This window comes from Salvelinus alpinus, chromosome 15 (assembly GCF_045679555.1).
Source record: "Salvelinus alpinus chromosome 15, SLU_Salpinus.1, whole genome shotgun sequence".
NCBI lineage: Eukaryota > Metazoa > Chordata > Actinopteri > Salmoniformes > Salmonidae > Salvelinus > Salvelinus alpinus.
Window position 1 is genome coordinate 54,735,921 of NC_092100.1, and position 20,960 is coordinate 54,756,880.

At 44.7% G+C, this 20,960-nt stretch overlaps 1 protein-coding gene across 18 annotated transcripts in view; it reads right to left on the reverse strand.

The window, feature by feature from the left end:
• LOC139540350 (neuronal cell adhesion molecule-like) overlaps nucleotides 1-20,960 on the reverse strand; it is a 114,228-nt gene that overhangs the window by 3,144 nt on the left and 90,124 nt on the right. For 5 of the 18 annotated variants that reach the window (XM_071344112.1, XM_071344108.1, XM_071344110.1 and 2 more), the window contains 24 exons: nucleotides 20,552-20,722; nucleotides 18,263-18,319; nucleotides 15,869-15,980; nucleotides 14,891-15,075; nucleotides 14,341-14,472; nucleotides 13,988-14,131; nucleotides 13,717-13,828; nucleotides 13,359-13,525; nucleotides 12,265-12,412; nucleotides 11,889-12,013; nucleotides 11,601-11,630; nucleotides 10,909-11,010; nucleotides 10,256-10,453; nucleotides 10,058-10,128; nucleotides 9,713-9,938; nucleotides 9,232-9,347; nucleotides 8,878-9,082; nucleotides 8,556-8,678; nucleotides 7,787-7,963; nucleotides 5,647-5,709; nucleotides 5,110-5,238; nucleotides 4,126-4,284; nucleotides 3,103-3,234; nucleotides 2,892-2,970 (listed from right to left, as the gene is read on the reverse strand). In XM_071344112.1, coding sequence (XP_071200213.1) covers nucleotides 2,892-2,970; nucleotides 3,103-3,234; nucleotides 4,126-4,284; nucleotides 5,110-5,238; nucleotides 5,647-5,709; nucleotides 7,787-7,963; nucleotides 8,556-8,678; nucleotides 8,878-9,082; nucleotides 9,232-9,347; nucleotides 9,713-9,938; nucleotides 10,058-10,128; nucleotides 10,256-10,453; nucleotides 10,909-11,010; nucleotides 11,601-11,630; nucleotides 11,889-12,013; nucleotides 12,265-12,412; nucleotides 13,359-13,525; nucleotides 13,717-13,828; nucleotides 13,988-14,131; nucleotides 14,341-14,472; nucleotides 14,891-15,075; nucleotides 15,869-15,980; nucleotides 18,263-18,319; nucleotides 20,552-20,722 — 3,163 coding nt within the window. Of the gene's footprint in view, nucleotides 1-889; nucleotides 2,787-2,891; nucleotides 2,971-3,102; nucleotides 3,235-4,125; nucleotides 4,285-5,109; nucleotides 5,239-5,646; nucleotides 5,710-7,786; nucleotides 7,964-8,555; nucleotides 8,679-8,877; nucleotides 9,083-9,231; nucleotides 9,348-9,712; nucleotides 9,939-10,057; nucleotides 10,129-10,255; nucleotides 10,454-10,908; nucleotides 11,011-11,600; nucleotides 11,631-11,888; nucleotides 12,014-12,264; nucleotides 12,413-13,358; nucleotides 13,526-13,716; nucleotides 13,829-13,987; nucleotides 14,132-14,340; nucleotides 14,473-14,890; nucleotides 15,076-15,868; nucleotides 15,981-18,262; nucleotides 18,320-20,551; nucleotides 20,723-20,960 lie in introns of those variants that run through there. The other 13 variants (XM_071344117.1, XM_071344115.1, XM_071344114.1 and 10 more) reach the window with 8 other exon arrangements.

A 20,960-nucleotide genomic window follows, 5' to 3' on the forward strand; every position in this document is an offset into this window, starting at 1 on the left:
TCAGCCAAACATCCCCAAGCATAAATAACAAACAATCACACTTTTGCAAACAAATGAAGAAACTGCAAAGAAATCTTTCTTTGAGGATTAACATTAGTTAGTCAACATTCAAATCAATGTCAGGTGATGACTCATGACAGTGAAGAGCAGGTGGACTCTCTTTCATAAAGCCTTCATAATGTTATCACACTAGTATTACACCTGTTATAGCCATTCATAACAGGTTATGTCAGCTAATAAAACTACTTAACAAGACTCCAACGTCATCAGGATGCAATCTTACTGCAGATTAACGACTGAAAGCACTGCAGTGGACACCAACGATGATGATAAGTTATGACACCACTATGTAGGCTTTGTGACAGTTAATGACAGTTTATAGCACAGACAAGGACAGTGGTGTAACTCTGGGGTGGTTTTACAGCAGGCCTTTTTCTCCAAGTAGCAGTAAGTACTGTTTATCAGAACGATATCACAGTATAGCAGCCCTTTGGTCACTCCTCTCAGGCCGGTCTTGCAGTACCCTTCATTACCTTGTCTGAGACCTACATGCCCCAATTAACAAGAGTGCAGAGGAAGTGATCACGCAGAGAGAGATAATCACAACCCCCCCCCCCCTAACCCCCCACCCACCCACCCACCAGCATGCACAGATGAGACAAGCCTGCACTGGTTGCTAACCCATCCGTGTTTTTCATGTGGGTTTTACTGTTCCCTTCTGTGTCTAAGCATACAGCACCCACACATCCATCCAAACATAGCAGTATGTATCTTTCTTCAACATCACATCGCCAGCCTTGTAAGTGTAGACACTGGCGCGTTCAAGGTCAATAGTTACACCATAGTTACAGGATTTATGCACGCCTGCAGTCAAACCGGAACAGCTTAGTAGAGTTAGATGAGTATTTATTGACATAAAAGCTCCATGGTTGGAATAATGGCATGGGATGGAACATTTGATTTCCTTTCACAGAGGAAATAACAAGTAATATAGACATTTAGCCTTGTGTTATATTGTCTAATACTTGTCATTTCAACAACATACACTCTGTTCTATTGTCTATTATTTTGCTATTTGAATGGACAGGTTTAGCTTATTAGTAGCGTATTGTCTCTCACGTTATGATCGTGAACGAGATAAGAGTTATGTGGACCGAATAAGAATAGCTTTTTTTGCCTTGTCGAAACTTGACATAACATCTTTCACTCCAACATGGTCTTTTCACTCTAACATGCTGACAGCTTCATACTGGATGACATACTGTATGTATCTATGACTTCATTCAAGACATTATTGCCTACAGCGAGTTTTATATAGGATCTTCATCACGCCATGCACATCACACAACATTATATATCCATAATTCCCTATACACTGTGTAAAGTATGTGGACCGCCCTTCAAATTAATGGATGAGGCTATTTCAGCCACACCCGTTTCTGACAGGTGTAGAAAATGTTGGTGAAAATCTTAACACTACAGCATACAATGACATTCTAGATGATTCTGTGCTTCCAACTTTGTGGCAACAGTGTGGGGAAGGCCCTTTCCTGTTTCAGCATGACAATACCCCTGTGCACAAAGCGAGGTCCATACAGAAATGGTTTGTCGAGATCGGTGTGGAAGAACTTGACTGGCCTACAAAGAGCCCTGACCTCAAACCCATCGAATCCCTTCGGGATGAATTGGAGCGCCGACTGCGAGCCAGGCCTAATCGCCCAACATCAGTGTACGACTTCACTAATGCTCTTGTGGTTGAATGGAAGCAAGACCCTGCAGCAATGTTCCAACATCGTGTGGAAAGCCTTGCCAGAAGAGTGGAGGCTGTTATAGCAGCAAAGGGGTGACCAACTCCATATTAATGCCCATGATTTTGGAATGAGATGTTCGACAAGAAGGTGTCCACATACTTTTGGCGGTGTAGTGTATTTATGTATTACAGCATAGATAGAATGTATATTATAGAACATATTTATGTTTAAATACATGATACAAAAAGTAATAATATCCAATATAAGAAGGGAAAAAAACTTCATATAAATTGGGAAAAAGCTGGACCAGTACAAAATAAAGTTTCCAAAAACACTATACATAATAAGTAAAGTGCTTCATTTTTCTTAATATCTGCGTGCATGGTTGGAAAAGCAAGCAGCCTAAAAACAGTTAGAAGGCGCTATAGCAAGCATAACTAGATTACTGCAGTTAGTCAGAGCTTATATCAACTGGGATGAGTGTACTTACTGTACAGTATGCATATGTATGCAAATATTAATTTATTAAGTATGTACGTATATTCCATAATACAAAAGCTACTATATATTTATATGCACAATGTATTTGTTACAAGGTACTCATTTGGTTCTAAATGTGAAATTAGTGGGGCAGCTATCTATGCATGCCAGCTTGGAATACTGAAAATTATTTTTCAAAAATATTCCTGACTGTTCCAGGGAAAGCTTTTAAAAGTCCCCGAAAAACCTATACCCCGAAAACGTAGACCTGAATAATACTGTATATCCTGCTTATCGAATGACGCAACACAGTCAAACACACCACAATATCAATCTGGCCACCAAGCCACCAACACACTAAGCGGAGAAGAATCCCTCCCCGTCCTTGTCCCTTACCCAACCTCTTCCAGAAGAAGAGGCTTGTGCTTTACAATGTAGCTCCAAAGGTCTGCAATGCCAGAATCCCTGTTAGAACGATGGTAGTCCCGCGGCAAGTGGAGGTCAGCTGTTAGGATGGGGAGGCCAGAGCGCCTGCCTTGCTGACAGGAACCAGGTCTGGGGAGGGAGCAAGGGCTTGGTGGAGTGGTTGGGGGAGGGGGGGGGGCTTAGGGCAGGGAAGAATTGGGGCCAAACAGGCTCCCGGAGAGTCATGTTTCTCACCTGTATTCCCCGAAAGTACAGTCATCCTCTTTCATGGGCTGGAACTCTGGGTCTGTGTGCGCGTCCTCCTTTTCTTTCACTGGGGGAAGAGATTCATCAAATGGGTCTTTTTACTTACGGCCTAAGATGGGTGATGGATATGAAGGCGAATGCGTAGGTGTGTGCTGTGTGTGTATGCATGCGTGTTTGTGTGTCAACCAAAAGTACCCACCTGGGTATTTTCCTCCCTTGTTTCTCTGTATGAAGCAGATGATGAGGAGAACGAGGATGAGGAGAGCGATGGCACACATCAGGCAGATGAACCAGCCCTGAGTAGCAATGTCCACCTGTCGGGCTGCCATAGCTGGTCAGGCAGAGAGGGAAGGAAGAGACAGAAAACTGTTCATGACTGGCCTGTTGCTTTAATTGAGAAAGGAAATATAAGTAACGCTTAGTTCCTGTACTGGAGTACAATGAAAATCTAATGCACAATAAAGTTTTGTTAACTTCTAAGTGTTTTAGACATCTTCTATTGTAATCAAGGCTACTAAAGGGGATACGAACCAACAAGTTGTGGAGGAGACATAAGTGCATGATAGTATGAAAGTAGGTTTCCAAAGAGCCCTTTGTAAGTATTTTATTGTTTGGAAATTGTTACATAGTGTTACTGCAAAAGACAATTGGTGTGTTAGTGATGTGATGTTAAACATCTCGTCTCGCGGAAGCTACAGGCACATGAATGCAGAGCGTATTGAAGACGGCTAACAGCTCGACTTCTACAGTGCATGACGCAAACAACATTCGCGTCCCCACACCACACACAGTACACACACATTACAAACAAAACCAAATGTTAACCACAGCGGGAGAGAGAATTAGGTGTATTATTAGACAGTTACACATCAGTCTTCTATATCATGTGAATGGTATCCATCATCTATATGAGAATGTTCTTACTGTGCGTCTCTCCAGAAACAAGATGTGTTCCTAACTTCAACACAAATATGCGAACAGGACAACATCATGCAGGTCAGGAAAGTACCAAGTCTACATCTCTACTGAACATGCCTACAGTACGTTTCCATAAGAAAAACTTCAACAACAGATATAGGGATTGTATACCACAGGCACCGGACAGGTTTCTTGAGTAGTGAAGAATAACAAAGCTTCTGCATACACACACGTTTCTCAATCTCTACAACACAACACAGGGCAAGGCAAAGCGAGGCCGGGCGCCAACCGCGTGCTGCCTCACCTGGAATCATCACCAAAAGCTCTTCTGATTGGTGGAGCACCGCTTGGCCGTTGTGACCCTTGGCGACCACGCGCACCCTATAGGACAGGCCCTCCTTTAAGCCCTTCAGCACATAGGCCCGAGAGCCATTTACATACTCTTTCTGCCACTCCTCTTCACCTAGAGAGTTGCAGGACGAAAGATGTACGGCGCACATATTAGGACATCCATCGCAGCCAGTCGAGAAGTGTTCATGTCCTAATACGTACGCCGTACACTGATAAGTTGGAATGGGCTATTGGTGTTCATGCAGAGATGGTTTTTACTTGTGTATCTATTGAAACGCTATAGGCAGAGGTGGGGTAATATATATAGCATCACATATGGTATCTATATTAGATATTACTACATCTGTACATTTGCGTTATGTTATTTCATCGAGTTCTACGAATGAAGTATGGTGATTACAAACATTTGTGGGATGCGTCTCAGTGAACTGGGGTTACGAGACTAAATACTACAGCGTGACTCTTGAATAGGAGACTGAAAAGCGTCTGAAACTACATTATTGGGATTGAATTGATAGGAATGACGCATCATGGTAATTCACTTCCTGATTATTTTCAAGGTATAGGTGTGAGAGAGCCATACTACACACACTGTGTGTTTTTAACCCCTCACTGCTGGTCAATAAAAGTCCAATCGACATTGAACGTGAAATATTATTTGAGACTGTCTATGCTGCTTTTGACTATGAACCATTTGAATAGGTTTGTGCCAACTGTTTAAAGGCAATTTTCTGTATTCTGGCCAATCACACGGAGGATATTTGTATTATCCAATCACAGATATCAGTTTTTGCTCATATCTGGGCACGAGGCAAAGTAACAGCAGCCAGCCTCATAACTGCCAAGTTTTTAATACACCTGCAACAGTCAGTCATTGAGTAGGAGTCTCTTGCCACCTATAATGTTGAAGTATACGTGATAGAGGAATATGTCTTACTGTTATCGTTCTCTACTATATATTCTACGTAAACATTTTTTTCCGCTCCCCAGTATTCCCAACTGATCAGCGTTCCGTCCTCTCCCACGGAAGAGCTAACGTTCCCGAATGCCGGAGCCGCTGGATGCACTGAGCACAAGAGAAGAAGACAGCAATGAAGCTAAATTCAGCTTCAATAAAATGAGGAGTCTAATTCACCTTCAGATGGTGCGTCTATCTATGCACTCACCTATTGCGCAATATTAGCTTGTGATTCAACATTTACATCCGTCTACATCACAACATAGTCTACAGATCCAAATCAAAGCGAGACGGGCTTCGATCACTCTAAAGTCGATCAATAACCTTACAGTTCCTCTGTTGTTCATGAGCCTTTCGATCAAATTAATACGCTAGAGCCTAAACATTTGTAATACACATTCTATAATACAATGGATGATAACATCAAATCCTTGTGAACCGTCAATCAGAAGAGAAGCAACAATATCACGTACTACAGCATGACTGGGAATGTGACAAGGTCTATAGCAGCTGTACCCTTGTGGAATGGGAGGTGTGTCGGAGGAGACCGTGCTACGGGAGGTGAGGGTTGGGCGTTCCCTGGAACAACATGGAGAGGAATAAGAAACATCACACAACACCACAGGCGAAGACACACAACAGACACACCAGCGGCAGAGGTAGACGACACAAACCACAGGCAAAGATCGGCAGTGAGGTTACACAGGTCCATTGGCATGCAGCGGAAGTGCAAACAGACAATCAGCATGTTTGTGGGGGGGGGGGGGGGGATCAGTTTGAGCAAGGTTCAAACACACACAATATCATGCATTGGAGAGGCAGCACCAGCCGGACATAGAAATAGACATAGAAATAGACATAGATCAGCAGTTGCAGGGGGAGAGCTAAAGTCTCCATAACGCAGTTGGAAACTAAGACTCTCGAGGTGTCTTGAGTCTGTTGTATGGCAAAAGGTGTTGCAGCAGCCAAAGATGCATCACGTCACATTTGAACGTCTTTATCCAGCTACGGTGAGCTCCAAAAAGTATTGGGACAGTGACACATTTTTGGTTGTTTTGTCTTGTTAAAAAGAAAAATGCGATTTTTTTTTAACCTCTTGGCAATAAGGAAGTGATCCCAAAAGCTCAAGAGAAGTTTCACGTGTTTATTAGCAAGGATGCCGTCAGCTGAGTGCGTACATTTAGAAAGCTCACAATCTTATACTCTTATCCCTCTTGTTAGTCAACACCCTCTTGGTAGGTGTCACCCACCCATCTATACATTTTATGACCCCAGTGAGTTTCCCATATCTCCCATGTGGAATGTCCATGGTCCTCCTTCACAGAGATGCTTTGTTAATAAAGGCTCAGATCAGTGTGAGGAGCATCTGTAGGAGGGGTGTGCACTTTGACAACCACACCGACTGAGGGCTGATGCATTAGGACTTTTGAGAGGGAAAAGGGACACAAAAAAGGGGAGAAAGCGGATATAGAGGTCGATGATCTGACCCCTGAAGTCCCTGGATGTGTCCGTGAGTGAGTCTCAGAGAAGTCCAAATGAACATGCTTTAATATCAGTATAGAAGGTGCACAAGGGCAGAGAATGAGCCAACTGTGTTTAACAAAGTACAACTGGAACACAATCCACTATTGTTATTACAACTGCTACACTGAGGTAATATCATGCTTTGGTACGATTCTGTACACCTTTTCACAAGCTAACCGCTAAAATGATTTTGTACATCCACAAACATTCACAAAATCGACCAACAGTACAAAACAGAGTACCATGCTTTATAAACAATTATAAACTGGGTGGTTCGAGCCCCAAGTGCTGATTGGCTGAAAGCCGTACACAACGGGTATGACAGAACATTTTTACTCTTCAAATGACGTTGGTAACTAGTTTATAATAGCAATAAGGAACCTTGGGGTTTGTATATGGCCAATATTGTCAGGTTTTGGCCAGGACTGTTCAGGTTTTGTTCACTAGATGTCCCCCTTGCACCTTTTTTGTACCTTTTGTTTTTCTTGCCCTAATTATTGTTTGCACCTGTAAGTCATTCCCTTGTTAGTATTTAAACCCTGTGTGTTCCTCAGTTCCTTGCTCAGTGTTTGTATGTTAGCACCCAGCCCCAGCTTTTCTGATCATTTTTCTCTTGTTGGATTTTCCAGAGGTTCTCTGGTTTTGTTCTCGTGTATTTTTGGATTGGTCTTTTGAGGTTTGTTTTTTCCCTTGCTGTTTTTACCACTTTGTGGATTTTCTTTGTATTTTGGAAGATATCTATTTTTTATTAAACCACCATCTCTAGTACTGCTGTGTCTGCCTCATCTTCTGGGTTCTGCCCATTATTAGTGACTGTTTCTCGCACCGGGTCCTGACAAATATACCACGGCTAAAGGCTGTATCCATGGACTCCGCATTGTGTCATGCGTAAGAAGAGCCCGTAGATGTATTGGCCATATACCCCCCCCCCCCCCCCCCCAGGCCTTATTGCTTAAGTATAAAACACAAAAACACAATCTAGATGTTTGGGGGATGACATTCCTGAGTTGACTTGAAGCATTCAAAATGGTTGACAGGTAATCCTCATATGAATGGGGTATGCATCGATAGAAACTGACTACAGATCAGGTTGTTTTCTGCTTGTGACCATCATCAACACGTTAACACTTACCTTCATCCATGATAGTGGCGGCTTCCTCTGTAACGACAGGCCCTGCTCCCTGGCCTGTTTTGGCATTGAAATAAAACTTGTAACGCGTGCTGTACTTGAGGTTAAAGAGAGTGACGGTGGTCTCGTTGGCTGGCAGGGCCAGCTCCTCCACCGGACCCAGCACGTTGGAGATATTGACTGGAAGAGTGGAAGAGGATGTGGCAGGGGTGTAGCAAGATGAGTGGAAGGGGGAAAAGTTGTAGTAAGAAGGGGCAGGTAGATGGATGGATGGGTGGAGGGAGGGATGGAAAGGTGAAAGAGGGGGCAAGGGCAGAGGTGTAGCAAGATAACACGGGTGGAAAGGTGGGGGGATGGAGAGGTGGATGGAAGTGACATCAGATTATCCATCAAAGCTATGGAGTGGTTCTCACTGTTCGATGATGTCGTTTCTAGCTATCACAGGCTAGACCCCTTGGTACATACACCTCGCAATAATACGGAATACATATGGCGCTAACAAGACATGTAAAGGAGGGCATACTGTGAACAGCAGACAGGACGACAAGCTACAAATAGAAAAGGTACTCCCTGGCTAAGATACTGCTAACCAGTAAAGGTGCTCCCTCCGTCGAAGCTCTGGCAGAACCTCTAGCTCTTGATGCCTACTATTTGATGGCTGACCTAACCCTCCCTCCGTCGAAGCTCTGGCAGAACCTCTTGATGCCTACTATTTGATGGCTGACCTAGCCCTCCTACAGCCAAAACATAAGTATAAGCTATGGAAGCTCACCTGTCTGATATTTCAGGGTGTAGCCGGTGAGGCGTCCGTTGCGGTCGTAGGGAGGGCCCCACTCCAGAGTGAGAGAGTCCAGGCTAGGCTTGGTGATCCTCAGGAAAGATGGCCGCCCAGGGACTGTAGAGCATGACAGGCGCACAGTAAACGACAGCACGTTGTTTGGCAGACACACAGTGAACAACAGCACGTTTATTGTCTGCAAATGGCAATTCGTATGCAGCATAAAAGCATAAAAACAGACCCGTATAACCTTAGGTGAATTGGCCTTGACATGATACTCTCGATACAAACAGAATAGAATGTTGGCTCCTCCTACCTCCCTCAGGGGTCTCGAACTGCTGGTTGGAGCTGGCGGGGCCCTCCCCCTTGCCGTTGAAGACCCTGACGTTGAACAGGTAGAGGCTGTAGGGCTGCAGGCCGGGAAGCATGCCATGACTCTTGTTCCCACTGAAGGTCAGGACCTGCTGCTCCACATGGTGTGGGTTGTGTTTGTGGAGGCTCCGCTCGCGCCAGTAGTACACCTGGTAGGACACAAAACGACATGCTTTCAACGGGGGATGATACAGAGCTGTGTGTGTGTGTGTGTGTGTGTGTGTGTGTGTGTGTGTGTGTGTGTGTGTGTGTGTGTGTGTGTGTGTGTGTGTGTGTGTGTGTGTGTGTGTGTGTGTACCTTGTATCCCTTAAGACGTCCCCGTACTGTCTTAGGTGGGACAGGCTCCCAGTGCACCTCAGCCAGACTGCTGTTCAACACTAGAACCTGGACATTGTCTGGTGCCTGCATCGGCACTGTGGAAGCAGAGGTTAGAGGGAGTGGAACACAGTTTAGAGGGAGCAGGACACAATGTAGAGGCTTCATTCAACCCACTGGTCTAGTTACAGTAACTCGTCACAGTACAGGTTAAAGGGAGAGATACTTGTAGTCATGTAGTCTCTTTCGACAACTTTTAGTCTGGCAAGTCACGCAAACACATACTGTATGGGTCGGTTGTCAAGACCAAGATCAAGCCTAGCCCTGGACTAAAAATCAATTGCAATAAAAAAAATCCATTTAGCATGCTTTTAGTCCAGGACTATCCTAGGCTTAATCTGTGTTCAAGAAACTGCCCCATAGTGTCTCCCTAAAAGGCAAAGTTGAGTTGTGTGTTCCTCACAGTCCTCCCCGGAGTGTCCGGTGACCACAGCTGGCTCAGGTCCAATCCCGTAGTCGTTGATGGCTTGAACCTGGACCTCGTAGGGTGTGAAGGTGGGCGTGCCAGAGACCATGAACTTGGAGACGTTAGCCACGGTCACTGACGTCCACTCCTTGTCCACGTCCTTCTGTCTCCACATCACCTTGTACTGCAGGCCTGGTCCGTTGGCCTGGTGACCTGACATTGGCTGCAGATATGATGAGAGAAAGTTTAACCGCATTGTAATTACTGGATCCTAAGGTAATTCATTAGTTTGGCTAAGAGTACATCAGGCACCATCACCCTTACACATACAATGATGCTTACCTTCCATGAGATCACAAGGTTGTCGTGTTCCGTTCCAAAGCCATCAACTCCACTGGGGTTCTCATCAGGAGCTAAATGGGACAAACAAATTCCAATGAAACAAAATGCCAAAATCAACAGCATGCACAAATCGACATACTGTAAGTCAACACATTACGCAATCAACCACATTAAGCAAGTAAATCCTACAGTCTGTACCTGAAGGGTTGGTCTTGTACATGCGGGAGGGCAATGAGGGGTTGGAGAAGCCCACGGCATTGAGGGCCAGGACTCGGAAGGCGTAGTGGACATAAGGAGACAGCTTAAGGTGGGCCGTGGTCTTAGAGCCCGGAACTAGGGTCAGGTTGTGCCAGTGGCCATGGTGGTGGAGAGAGTCTGCGTATTGGATCAGAAACACTGGGGGGGGGGGGTGGGGGGGTAGAAAAGTGGTGAGCGATTGCAGAGAACGCAAGCCATGTTTTTTATTTTACACTCCAAACATTAGATTGTAATTGGAATGTATTAGCTAACTCCCGTCTATGGAGAGTTAACAATCAAATGCAAATAGGCCTTAGCTCTCTGAGCGCACTCATATATTGGATAATTAACAAGAACATCCTGGAAGATACTATCCCCAAACCTGCACATTTTTAAAACCCATGAAATCCATTGTTGAAGACATATGACATGGGTAGTGTGGTGCAAACATAACTAGCAAGTGCTCTGAGTGGTGCTAACCTCATTAAACACATACTGAGTTTAACTAGCTACAGTACACTCTCAGGATAAGAACGATACAGTCAGCTTCGAGCTTCTGAGAGCTTCTGAGAGTAGGCCAGTAAGGTCATTAACAGACACACACGCACACATACTGTAAATAGGGCTGTTGTGTTCGTCTCCGGGTATCCAGGTGAGCTGGACACTCCTGGGCTTCTGGTCTGTCAGCTCCAGGTCAGTAGGAGGGTCTGGTTGTTCTGGAGAAGAAACACACAAGACATGAGGAGATAAATCAACTGGGTTTAGAACAGTGCATTGGAGTAGCACTTTAACGACACGACAGCAACGCCACGACTCAATGTTGAGGATAACGAAGAAGCAGCATGCGCTCTCGAGCTGGATGGAGATGACGCATTTTCAGAAGGTCCCCGCTGTGTGACGGGATGGAGAGGGAGATAAATGATCTTAGCATTCAAAGGCACTAATTACTTCACACGCACAACCTAGAAGTTTGAATTGTACTACGTCGGTCATGTATCTACTCAACACATGCAAAACAGCATGAGCGTTCGACATATAGCGGGGGAACGAAAAAATCTGCAAACCGCAGACAGTAAGACTGAAATCCAAAAGGCCATAAAACACGGTGGTTTAAAATCAAAATGATAGTCCCTCCGGTCCGCCCATCGGTCCAGGGGCTGGTGATATTACAAACAAACAGAATAGATGATCACATCTGCGAGCAGCAGAGCATGCTTGAGTTTGCAGACCAGACTGACAGATCCCACCACACACACAAGCGTGGAAGCATCGCTTAAGCACCCGCTTGTGTGTGATGCTGGTTTACCGTAGACTATAGCTGGAGTAGGAGCTGCCTCTGCCAGGTAGGAGGGCAGGTAGGAGTGAAGTAGGGGTTCAGCGGTTAGTGGTACAATAAGACAGACCACCTTCTCTCTCTCACTGGGTATTATTACACATTTACGACAGAATAATGTTATTTTCCCCCAACAACACTAACCCATACTCTTAACAGAAATGCTGTTATACTTCAAGGAAGGTAAAAACCCAGTTACACTTGTACTTGAAGGATTCACAAAAGCATGTGGAGATTGTTCGTATGAGAGAGTGAACATACCGACAACGGTGAGCTCAGCGCTAGCAGAGTCCTGGTCCAGAGTGGTGGTCATGATGCAGGTGTAAGTTCCTGCATCATCCTCTGTCACGTCGGTTATGGTCAGGCTGTCAGAGTCCACCAGAAACCTGGGAAGACATAGTCAATGTCAGTCAGTTTAAAGTCTCCTCTTGTGTCCTCTTATGTTAGTGTACAACCCTTTTGTTTGGGTTGATTTGTGTGTTTTGTGTATGAAGTCAGGAAGATTAGCCTTGATGGAATAACGGATAACCTAAAATACTGTCACAAGAGGAGACATACTATAAAGCTCGGATTGACCGTTGTAGATATAATTGCATGGTGCTCTATGTTGGAAAATGTGTGTTTGACGACCATTGACCTCTCGTCGTCGGGTAGTTCTCCGTTGTCTTTGACCCAGGTCATGGTAGGGATGAGGGAGGGGTCGTGTTTTACTTTACACTCAAACACCACGTTCATGTTGCTCTGCACCACCTTGTACTCCGGCTGCTTCAGGATACGCGTGGGCTCTGAGGGGAGAGGGGGTCAGGAAACTCAGTAAAGGAGAGCAGAGTAAGTTGAGTCAAAGGGGTAAGTTGAGCCTCCCTTGTTTCTAGGAAACTATAAACCAAAATTAATCATTTGACAAAATAGTTAGGAAGAGGTCATCATTTCATGGAGTGTCAACCAAGAAACCACATGGAAAAAGTGGTAAGCAAGTTAAGTCCAAAAAAAACGGATTTTCACCAAGTCAAATGAATTTATTGTGTTCAGGTTTCATTATGCTTGTATTTGAACCAACGTAGATATTCAAGATTGTTCTATACATCAGTTGGGGTCTCTATAAGCTTCAATACGAGGTCCTAAACCGAGCATGTAAGTGCATCCTTGTAACTGTGTGGGCTAATATGTTTGCTTTGGGGTAAGTTAAACCAATATGCTTAAAATTATTAAAAGACAAAAAAGTGATTGTGATTGTGTTGAATTGTGTTTGGGTAATAAAGAACGACATTGTTTTAAAAAGATAGTGGTAATATTTCATTCAGTGCAGACATTTGTAGGTGTCTTAACTTACACTGTCCCGCGGCTCAATTTACCCCATACTCGGGTTAAGTTGTACGAAGAGAACACTTTTTTTAGACAAATGTTTACATGAATTCTAATTATTTCCAGGGAAACACAACATCCTAAAATACATGTAGGTAACCTATGTTAGAAAGAATACTACATTTCCCTTGACGGAGTAATACTGAATGTAAAACAGGGCTCAGGTTACCCCACTCTCCTCTAAAGGATGAACCCAAGCTTGTTCAGCTGTTATACATTCTGTATTGTAACCGTCCTTCAGAAATGATGCCAGGTAGAGTAAGCAGGATGTGACAAATATTTTCAGCAACTCTTGGAAGTTGGTTTCAAAAAAGCTAAATAACAAAAAGGCATAAAACAGGGTGTATTGTGGTAATCCTAGGCTCTCACCTTTGACCTCAAGATAGACGTGGTTCTCAGAGATGCCCAGAGAGTTCCTGGCCACACAAGTGTACTTCCCACTGTTGACGGCCTGGGCCACATGTATCTCCAGAGTCCCGTTCTCATGCAGCACGTAGGGGTCCCCGTCCAGGGTGCTGGACCTGCTGTCCTTAAACCTGACAGGGGATAAGGGAACCACCGGCTATGAGCTACTAAGCCGGGAACATTTTGACTGCGTCACATATTCTCCACAACTTCTCCCACCCCTCTCCTCCTCATCATGGATTTTAACAATAGTGGAAACTTTGAGAGAAGGGTGGAAAATCTGGACGTGGTCTTCTAAGAATGCAATGGGTCATGAACTCACCATGTTATTTTGGGGATGGGCGAGCCGAAGGAGGAACAGTCCAGTAAGGCGTGGGTGTTCCTGATCACCTGGTAGACCTTGTTAGCTGGAGTCAGGACTCTGGGTGTTTCAGCTATAGAGACAACAACGATGATATACTTAAATTCCTCATGATAAACCATGTGACAACAAGAGTGAGTGCTAAGTTCATGCGGTGTAGATCACGTCAGGATGCAATCCGAAGCAGAGACAGAAAAGGCTGAGTTCTAAATTCAAGTATGTGCTGACTCACAGAGAACGTTGACGAAGGCATTGGACAGCAGATATCCATATTCATTGGAGGCGTTGCACTGGTAGACTGCACTGGATCCAGTCTGGACTTCCTCGAAGATGATGGTGTCACCCTCCACCTTCCTACTAGGGTCCTTAGGTGAATCTATCAAAGGATCAAAACAAGTGTCAAAAGTGTCATCATAAACCTATAAAAATGATTCACTTAAACCTTGTCTAAACCTCACATTGGCACATACAATGACTTCATTGCAAGTATTTGGGGAAATATACTTTAGTGTGTGTGCACAGTGAGTACACTGTACGAGACATAGGCAATGCCACTCAATCAATCAATCAATACTGAGTACTCACTTTCTATGGGGATTCCGTTCATGGCCCAGGTGATGGTGGGTTTGGGGGTACCACTGGCCCTGCAGATCATATTACCCCTCTCCCTGGGAGCCAGCACCAGGTTTCTGGGGGTACTGATCCAGTACGGGGCCGCTGGGAGGGGAACACAAGGCAAGCCGATGGTTGGGTTATTGATTACCTCGCATCACAAAAGGGTCAGCAACAACGGCACAGTGAACAATATCAAAAGGCAGGCAACCAGTTAATGACTGAACCCCCTGCTCCAGATAACACCATTTAAAAATCTATACGGGAGATAGATAGACAGCATAGAAGCCCAGAAGGCACATAGAACAAGTCAGCCGTGTGTTCCCGACCGATTTCAGCCCTGCTCATCACTGACCATTGTTTTGTGGTGCTATTGAACAGCATAGTGAAAAGCAGACAGGAAAAGTAGGACGACCGCAAGTCAGAAGAGCAGCGGGTTGAATTCTAACCCATGACCACTCTGCTATAGGCTACATGTGTGCCAGCCAGTCAGTGGCACTAACTGCTAAGTCACATGACAGACCTTTGACGGTGACGCGGATGGTGTGGTGTACGGAGGCCAGGCGGTTGCGGGCGGTGCAGCGGTACTCTCCGGCGTCCGCCTCAGACACGTCAACGATACGCAGTGTCTTCTGGAAGTGCAGGAAGGAGGTCCGCTTGGCAGGGAACTCCCCGCTCACCTTACTCCATGACACCTCTGGAGTGGGTCTGGAGGGAGGGTAGGAGGGAGGGGGAGGAGAAAGAGAGATAGGGAACACATTAGAAGTTTCCAGTGAACCCCCCCCCTCCTTCTGCTTTCAGAACAGCCTCAATATCTCGGGGCATGGACTCTATGAAGACATGGATGTCGATTAAGGCAGCCCCCCGCACCTCTCTGATTCAGAGGGGTTGGGTTAAATGCGGAAGACATTTCAGTTGAATGCTTTCAGTTGTACAACTGACTAGGTATCTCCCTTTCCCTTTTTACAAGGTGTCGAAAGCGTTCCACAGGGATGCTGGGCCATGTTGACTCCAATGCTTCCCACAGTTGTGTCAAGTTGGCTGGATGTCCTTTGGGTGGTAGACCATTCCTGATACACACGGGAAACTGAAAAACCCAGCAGCGTTGCAGTTCTTGACACAAACCGGTGCGCCTGGCACCTACAGCAATACCCCGTTCAAAGGCATATAAATCTTTTGTCTTGCCCATTTACCCTCTGAATGGCACACATACACAATCCATGTCTCAATTGTCTTGACGCTTAAAGATCCTTCTTTAACCTGTCTCCTCCCCTTCATCAACACTGATTGAAGTGGATTTAACAAGTGACATCATTAAGGGATCATAGCTTTTACCTGGATTCACCAGGTCAGTCTATGTCATGGAAAGAGCATAATGTTTTGCACAGTCAGTGTATAAGCACACATACAAAATGGTATAATGCATTAATAATAGAGGTATATTAAAAACATAATACAGGTAAAACAAATGGACATTTTCTCATTGACACTGTGTCCTTACAGTCCCTCAGCGATACACTCCAGCTCCAGGACCTGTCCTCTCAGCACCATCTTGGAGCTGCTGGAGCCAGACGGAATCAGGAAGGTGGGTCTCCTCTCCTCCGCCGAGCCATCTGCAGTCACAGGGGACGGGTCAGAGACACAGTTAGTCACAACAAGACTTCTACTGTTCTATCTATTCTATTTCTATGGCTCTTCTACCACAGTCAGCGCTGAGCCACTGTGGAGGACCAGGTCAGGGCTCACACACTCAAACCCAGCAATTGACTTTCAAAGGTGATTCCTGTTTGAGCAGAGTTTTTAGTGAACCTGATCTCCGCAAGCATATAGGAAAATGGCCTTTAATTAAAAGTCTATCGCTGTGTGAAGGTGCTAAATCTGTATTGGATTGAATCCTCGCCTTCATCACTTACTGTGAAGGTGCTCTTTGGTCGAGGGGTACTAAGAGGCGGTATACATTTGTAGAACATGTATTTTCCTATCCAGCTATAACAGTAAACTACTTTCTAGTAGTGTAAGATAAGGATAACAAATACTTTGAGGACAATCAAAAGGATTATTGGTGGTTATGATTTCACGAGTTCAACAAATGGCGCTTGTGATTGTGGCAACGATGATACATGTAGACATTAATTGAGGCACATGAAAGCATTACTTCGAGAATCGACTCCCTCCGATTGGCTTTGATGTAGCCTCCTGACAAAATGACTGACTATATCTATACACACGACATGTATCTTCAGGGTACCAGACAGACAGACACACAGGAAGTGATGCTTTTACAAACAATGAGAAATGAACTGATAGGAGATGAAAGAGTGTTTTAAAAGTGGATTGGGAGGAAAGAATTAGGTTGGCTGGTGTGAAAATAATCGAATAACAAACTGGGGTGTTGGTAGTGGTTGGAACATTCACAGTTTGGAAGCTGTCAATCTACTTTGCTCTAATTCAATATATTACTATAATAGAGAGAAAGTGTAAAGTAGTCTACTGAATAAAATATATAATGCTATTTGTCCATTTACAAGATACACTATGTGACCAAAAGTGTGTGGACACCTGCTCGTTGAACATCTCATTCCAAAATCATGGGCATTAATATGGAGTTGGTCCCCCCCTTTGTTGTTAAACAGTCTCCACTCTTCTGGGAAGGCTTTCCACTAGATGCTGGAACATTGCTGCGGGGACTTGCTTCCATTCAGCCACAATTAACAGAAACAGCCTTCCCCAAACTGTTGCCACAAAGTTGAAAGCACAGAATCGTCTAGAATGTCATTGTATGCTGTAGCGTTAAGATTTTCCTTCACTGGAAATAAGGGGCCTAACCCGAACCATGAAAAACAGCCCCAGACCTATTCCTCCTCCACCAAACTTTACAGTTGGCACTATGCATTGGGGCAGGTAGCGTTCTCCTGGCATCCGCCAAACCCAGATTCGTCTGTCGGACTACCAGACGGTGAAGTGTGATTCATCCTTTCAGAGAACGTTTCCACTGCTCCAGACTCCAGAGCATTGCGCATGGCTATCCTAGGCTTGTGTGCCATGGAAACCCATTTCATGAGGCTCACGACGAACAGATCTTGTGCTGCCGTTGCTTCCAGAGGCAGTTTGGAACTCGGTAGTGAGAATTGCAACCGAGGACAGAAGATTATTACACGCTACGTGCTTCAGCACTAGGTGGTCCCATTCTGTGAACTCGTGTGGCCTACCACTTCGCAGCTGAGCTGTTGTCGCTCCTAGATGTTTCCACTTGACAATAACAGCACTTACAGTTGACCGGGGCAGCTCTAGCAGGGCAGAATTCTGACGAACTGACTTGTCGGAAAGGTCCAATAACGGTGCCACGTTGAAAGTCACTGAGCATTTCAGTACGGGCCATTCTACTGTCAATGTTTCTCTATGGAGATTGCATGGCGGTGTGCTCGATTTTATACACCTGTCAGCAACGGGTGTGGCTGAAACAGCCGAATTCACTCATTTGAAGGGATGTCCACATACTTTTGGCCATGTTGTGTATGAGGATGGCAAAGGCAGAACCATCATGCAATGGTTCAGCATTTGAAATGATGTTAATAAATAGTTGCTGTCGAAAAGAATGTAGTCTCTCACAAAATGTTATTTCATTGGACAAGTCAGGATCAGAAGTTGGGAGCCGTTTAAGGGTTGAATGTTAGTGGTTTGAGTTCTAGTGTTGGTTTACTACTACGGGAAAGGGTATCACTAGGGTAAAGGGTTAATGCTAGTTATGTGTTTGATTGCTAATATTGGTTGCCAACCAACGTAGGGAGAAATCACTAGGGAAACGGTTAAGGGGTTACTGTAACGTTAGAGGTTGGTATCTAGTTGGTTGATTACTACGGGAGGAGGATGACCACTAGGGGGTACCAAAACTCACCACTAAGAAAATCAGTTTCATTGTATAAAGCAGCAACAGTCTCATTGATTGCATCCACTGTAACACAACAGGAAATAATCAAACATGCCACATGTTGAAATCGAGTGATAGTAAACAAGCAGTAAAGGGATTGGGCAAAATTAACATAAATGCTTGATTCTAAAATCAAACCGTGTGAACGGAACAAAATACTGGATACTGATCATACATTAAAAAAGCCTACAGTTGAAGTCGGAAGTTTACATACACGAGTTATTAAAACTCGTTTTTCAAACACTCCACAAATTTCTTGTCAACAAACTATAGTTTTGGCAAGTCGGTTAGGACATCTACTTTGTGCATGACACAAGAAATGTATCCAACAATTGTTCACAGACAGATTATTTCACTTATAATTCACTGTATCACAATTCCAGTGGGTCAGAAGTTTACATACACTAAGTTGACTGTGCCTTTAAACAGCTTGGAAAATTCCAGAAAATTATGTCATGGCTTTAGAAGCTTCTGATAGGCTAATTGACATCATTTGAGTCAATTGGATGTGTACCTGTGGGTGTATTTCAAGGCCTACCTTCAAACTCAGTGCCTCTTTGCTTGACATCATGGGAAAATCAAAAGAAATCAGCCAAGACCTCAGAAAAAAAATTGTACACTGGTTCATCCTTGGGAGCAATTTCCAAGCGCCTGAAGGTACCACGTTAATCTGTACAAACAATAGTATGCAAGTATAAACACCATGGGACCACGCAGCCGTCATACCGCTCAGGAAGGAGACGCGTTCTGTCTCCTAGAGATGAACGTACTTTGGTGCGAAAAGTGCAAATCAATCCCAGAACAACAGCAAAGGACCTTGTGAAGATGCTGGAGGAAAGAGGTACAAAAGTATCTATATCCACAGCAAAACGAGTCCTATATCGACATAACCTGAAAGGCTGCTCAGCAAGGAAGAAGCCACTGCTCCAAAACCGCCATAAAAAAGCCAGACTACGGTTTGCAACTGCACATGGGGACAAAGATCGTACTTTTTGGAAAAATGTCCTCTGGTCTGATGAAACAAAAATAGAACTGTTTGGCCATAATGACCATCTTTATGCTTGGGGGAAAAAGGGGGAAAAGGGTGAGGCTTGCAAGCCAAAGAACACCATCCCAACCATGAAGCACGGGGTGGCAGCATCATGTTGTGGGGTGCTTTGCTGCAGGAGGGACTGGTGCACTTCACAAAATAGATGGCATCATGAGGTAGGAAAATTATGTGGATATATTGAAGCAACATCTCAAGACATCAGTCAGGAAGTTAAAGCTTGGTCGCAAATGGGTCTTCCAAATGGACAATGACTTCAACCATACTTCCAAAGTTGTGGCAAAATGGCTTAAGGACAACAAAGTCAAGGTATTGGAGTGGCCATCACAAAGCCCTGACCTCAATACTATAGAACATTTGTGGGCAGAACTGAAAAAGCGTGTGCGAGCAAGGAGGCCTACAAACCTGACTCAGTTACACCAGCTCTGTCAGGAGGAATGGGACCCAACCCAGCTCTGTCAGGAGAAATTCACCCAACTTATTGTGGGAAGCTTGTGGAAGGCTACCTGAAACATTGGACCCAAGTTAAACAATTTAAAGGCAATGCTACCAAATACGAATTGAGTGTATGTAAACTTCTGACCCACTGGGAATGTGATGAAAGAAATAAAAGCTGAAATAAATCATTCTCTCTACTATTATTCTGACATTTCACATTCTTAAAATAAAGTGGTGATCCTAACTGACCTAAGACAGGGAATTTTTACTAGGATTAAATGTCAGGAATTGTGAAAAACTGAGTTTAAATGTATTTGGCTAAGGTGTATGTAAACTTCCGACTTCAACTGTAGATATTGGTCATCAAACCTCGTCTGTGAATCTGTACGGTCTGGACAATTTGGCATCATGGCAATCAGTCAGTGGTAAACGCTAGACTGTATGAGAAGGCCTTTTGTTGTTGAGAGTGTACACTATACAGAGCAGTCATGAAAGCAGAGGCTTTACAGAATCAGTTAACTTGATGGTGGGGCTACATTGCACGTAATGCAGAGAATAACCTATAAGGTATTTTACAATGTGTCTTTTCATCATAATGACTACTGGACTACTCCTGGCGACGCTGAGGTTGCGATCAGAGATAGGAAACACACTTTCCCTCCTACCCAAACTGACACACACATTCAACGCGCAAGCCCGTTCACACCCACACGCAGGAACACACATGCTCGCATTCACTCGTGCACACATGGGCACACGCACGCACTTACGGTTGAGCACTGTGACGGTGATGGGTTGTTTCTGCTGGATGGTCTGTGTGTGAGGGAAGCGGGCGTAACAGATGTAGTCGTTCCTCGAGTCCTCCGTCAGGACGTTGGAGAAGTGCAGGTCTCCGTTCAACGCCTGGGACACACGGCTGCTCTGAGGCAGCCTCTGGAAGTCTAAGGGAGGAGAGGAGAGTGGTGTTTCAGTCGAAAGGGAAAGGGGAGAGACATGGTTAAGGCCTGGGATATCCTAATGATCCGAGTCGGTCTCTGGGAGACTTTAGGAAATATCTCATTTAATTTCATCAATTACAAGCAAAGAACCCAGAAAGAAACAGGACAGACGATCTAAGGATTTCCCCATTCGGAAACTCTGGTGTTTGCATTTCTCCTTCTCTATGTACAGTATGACGCT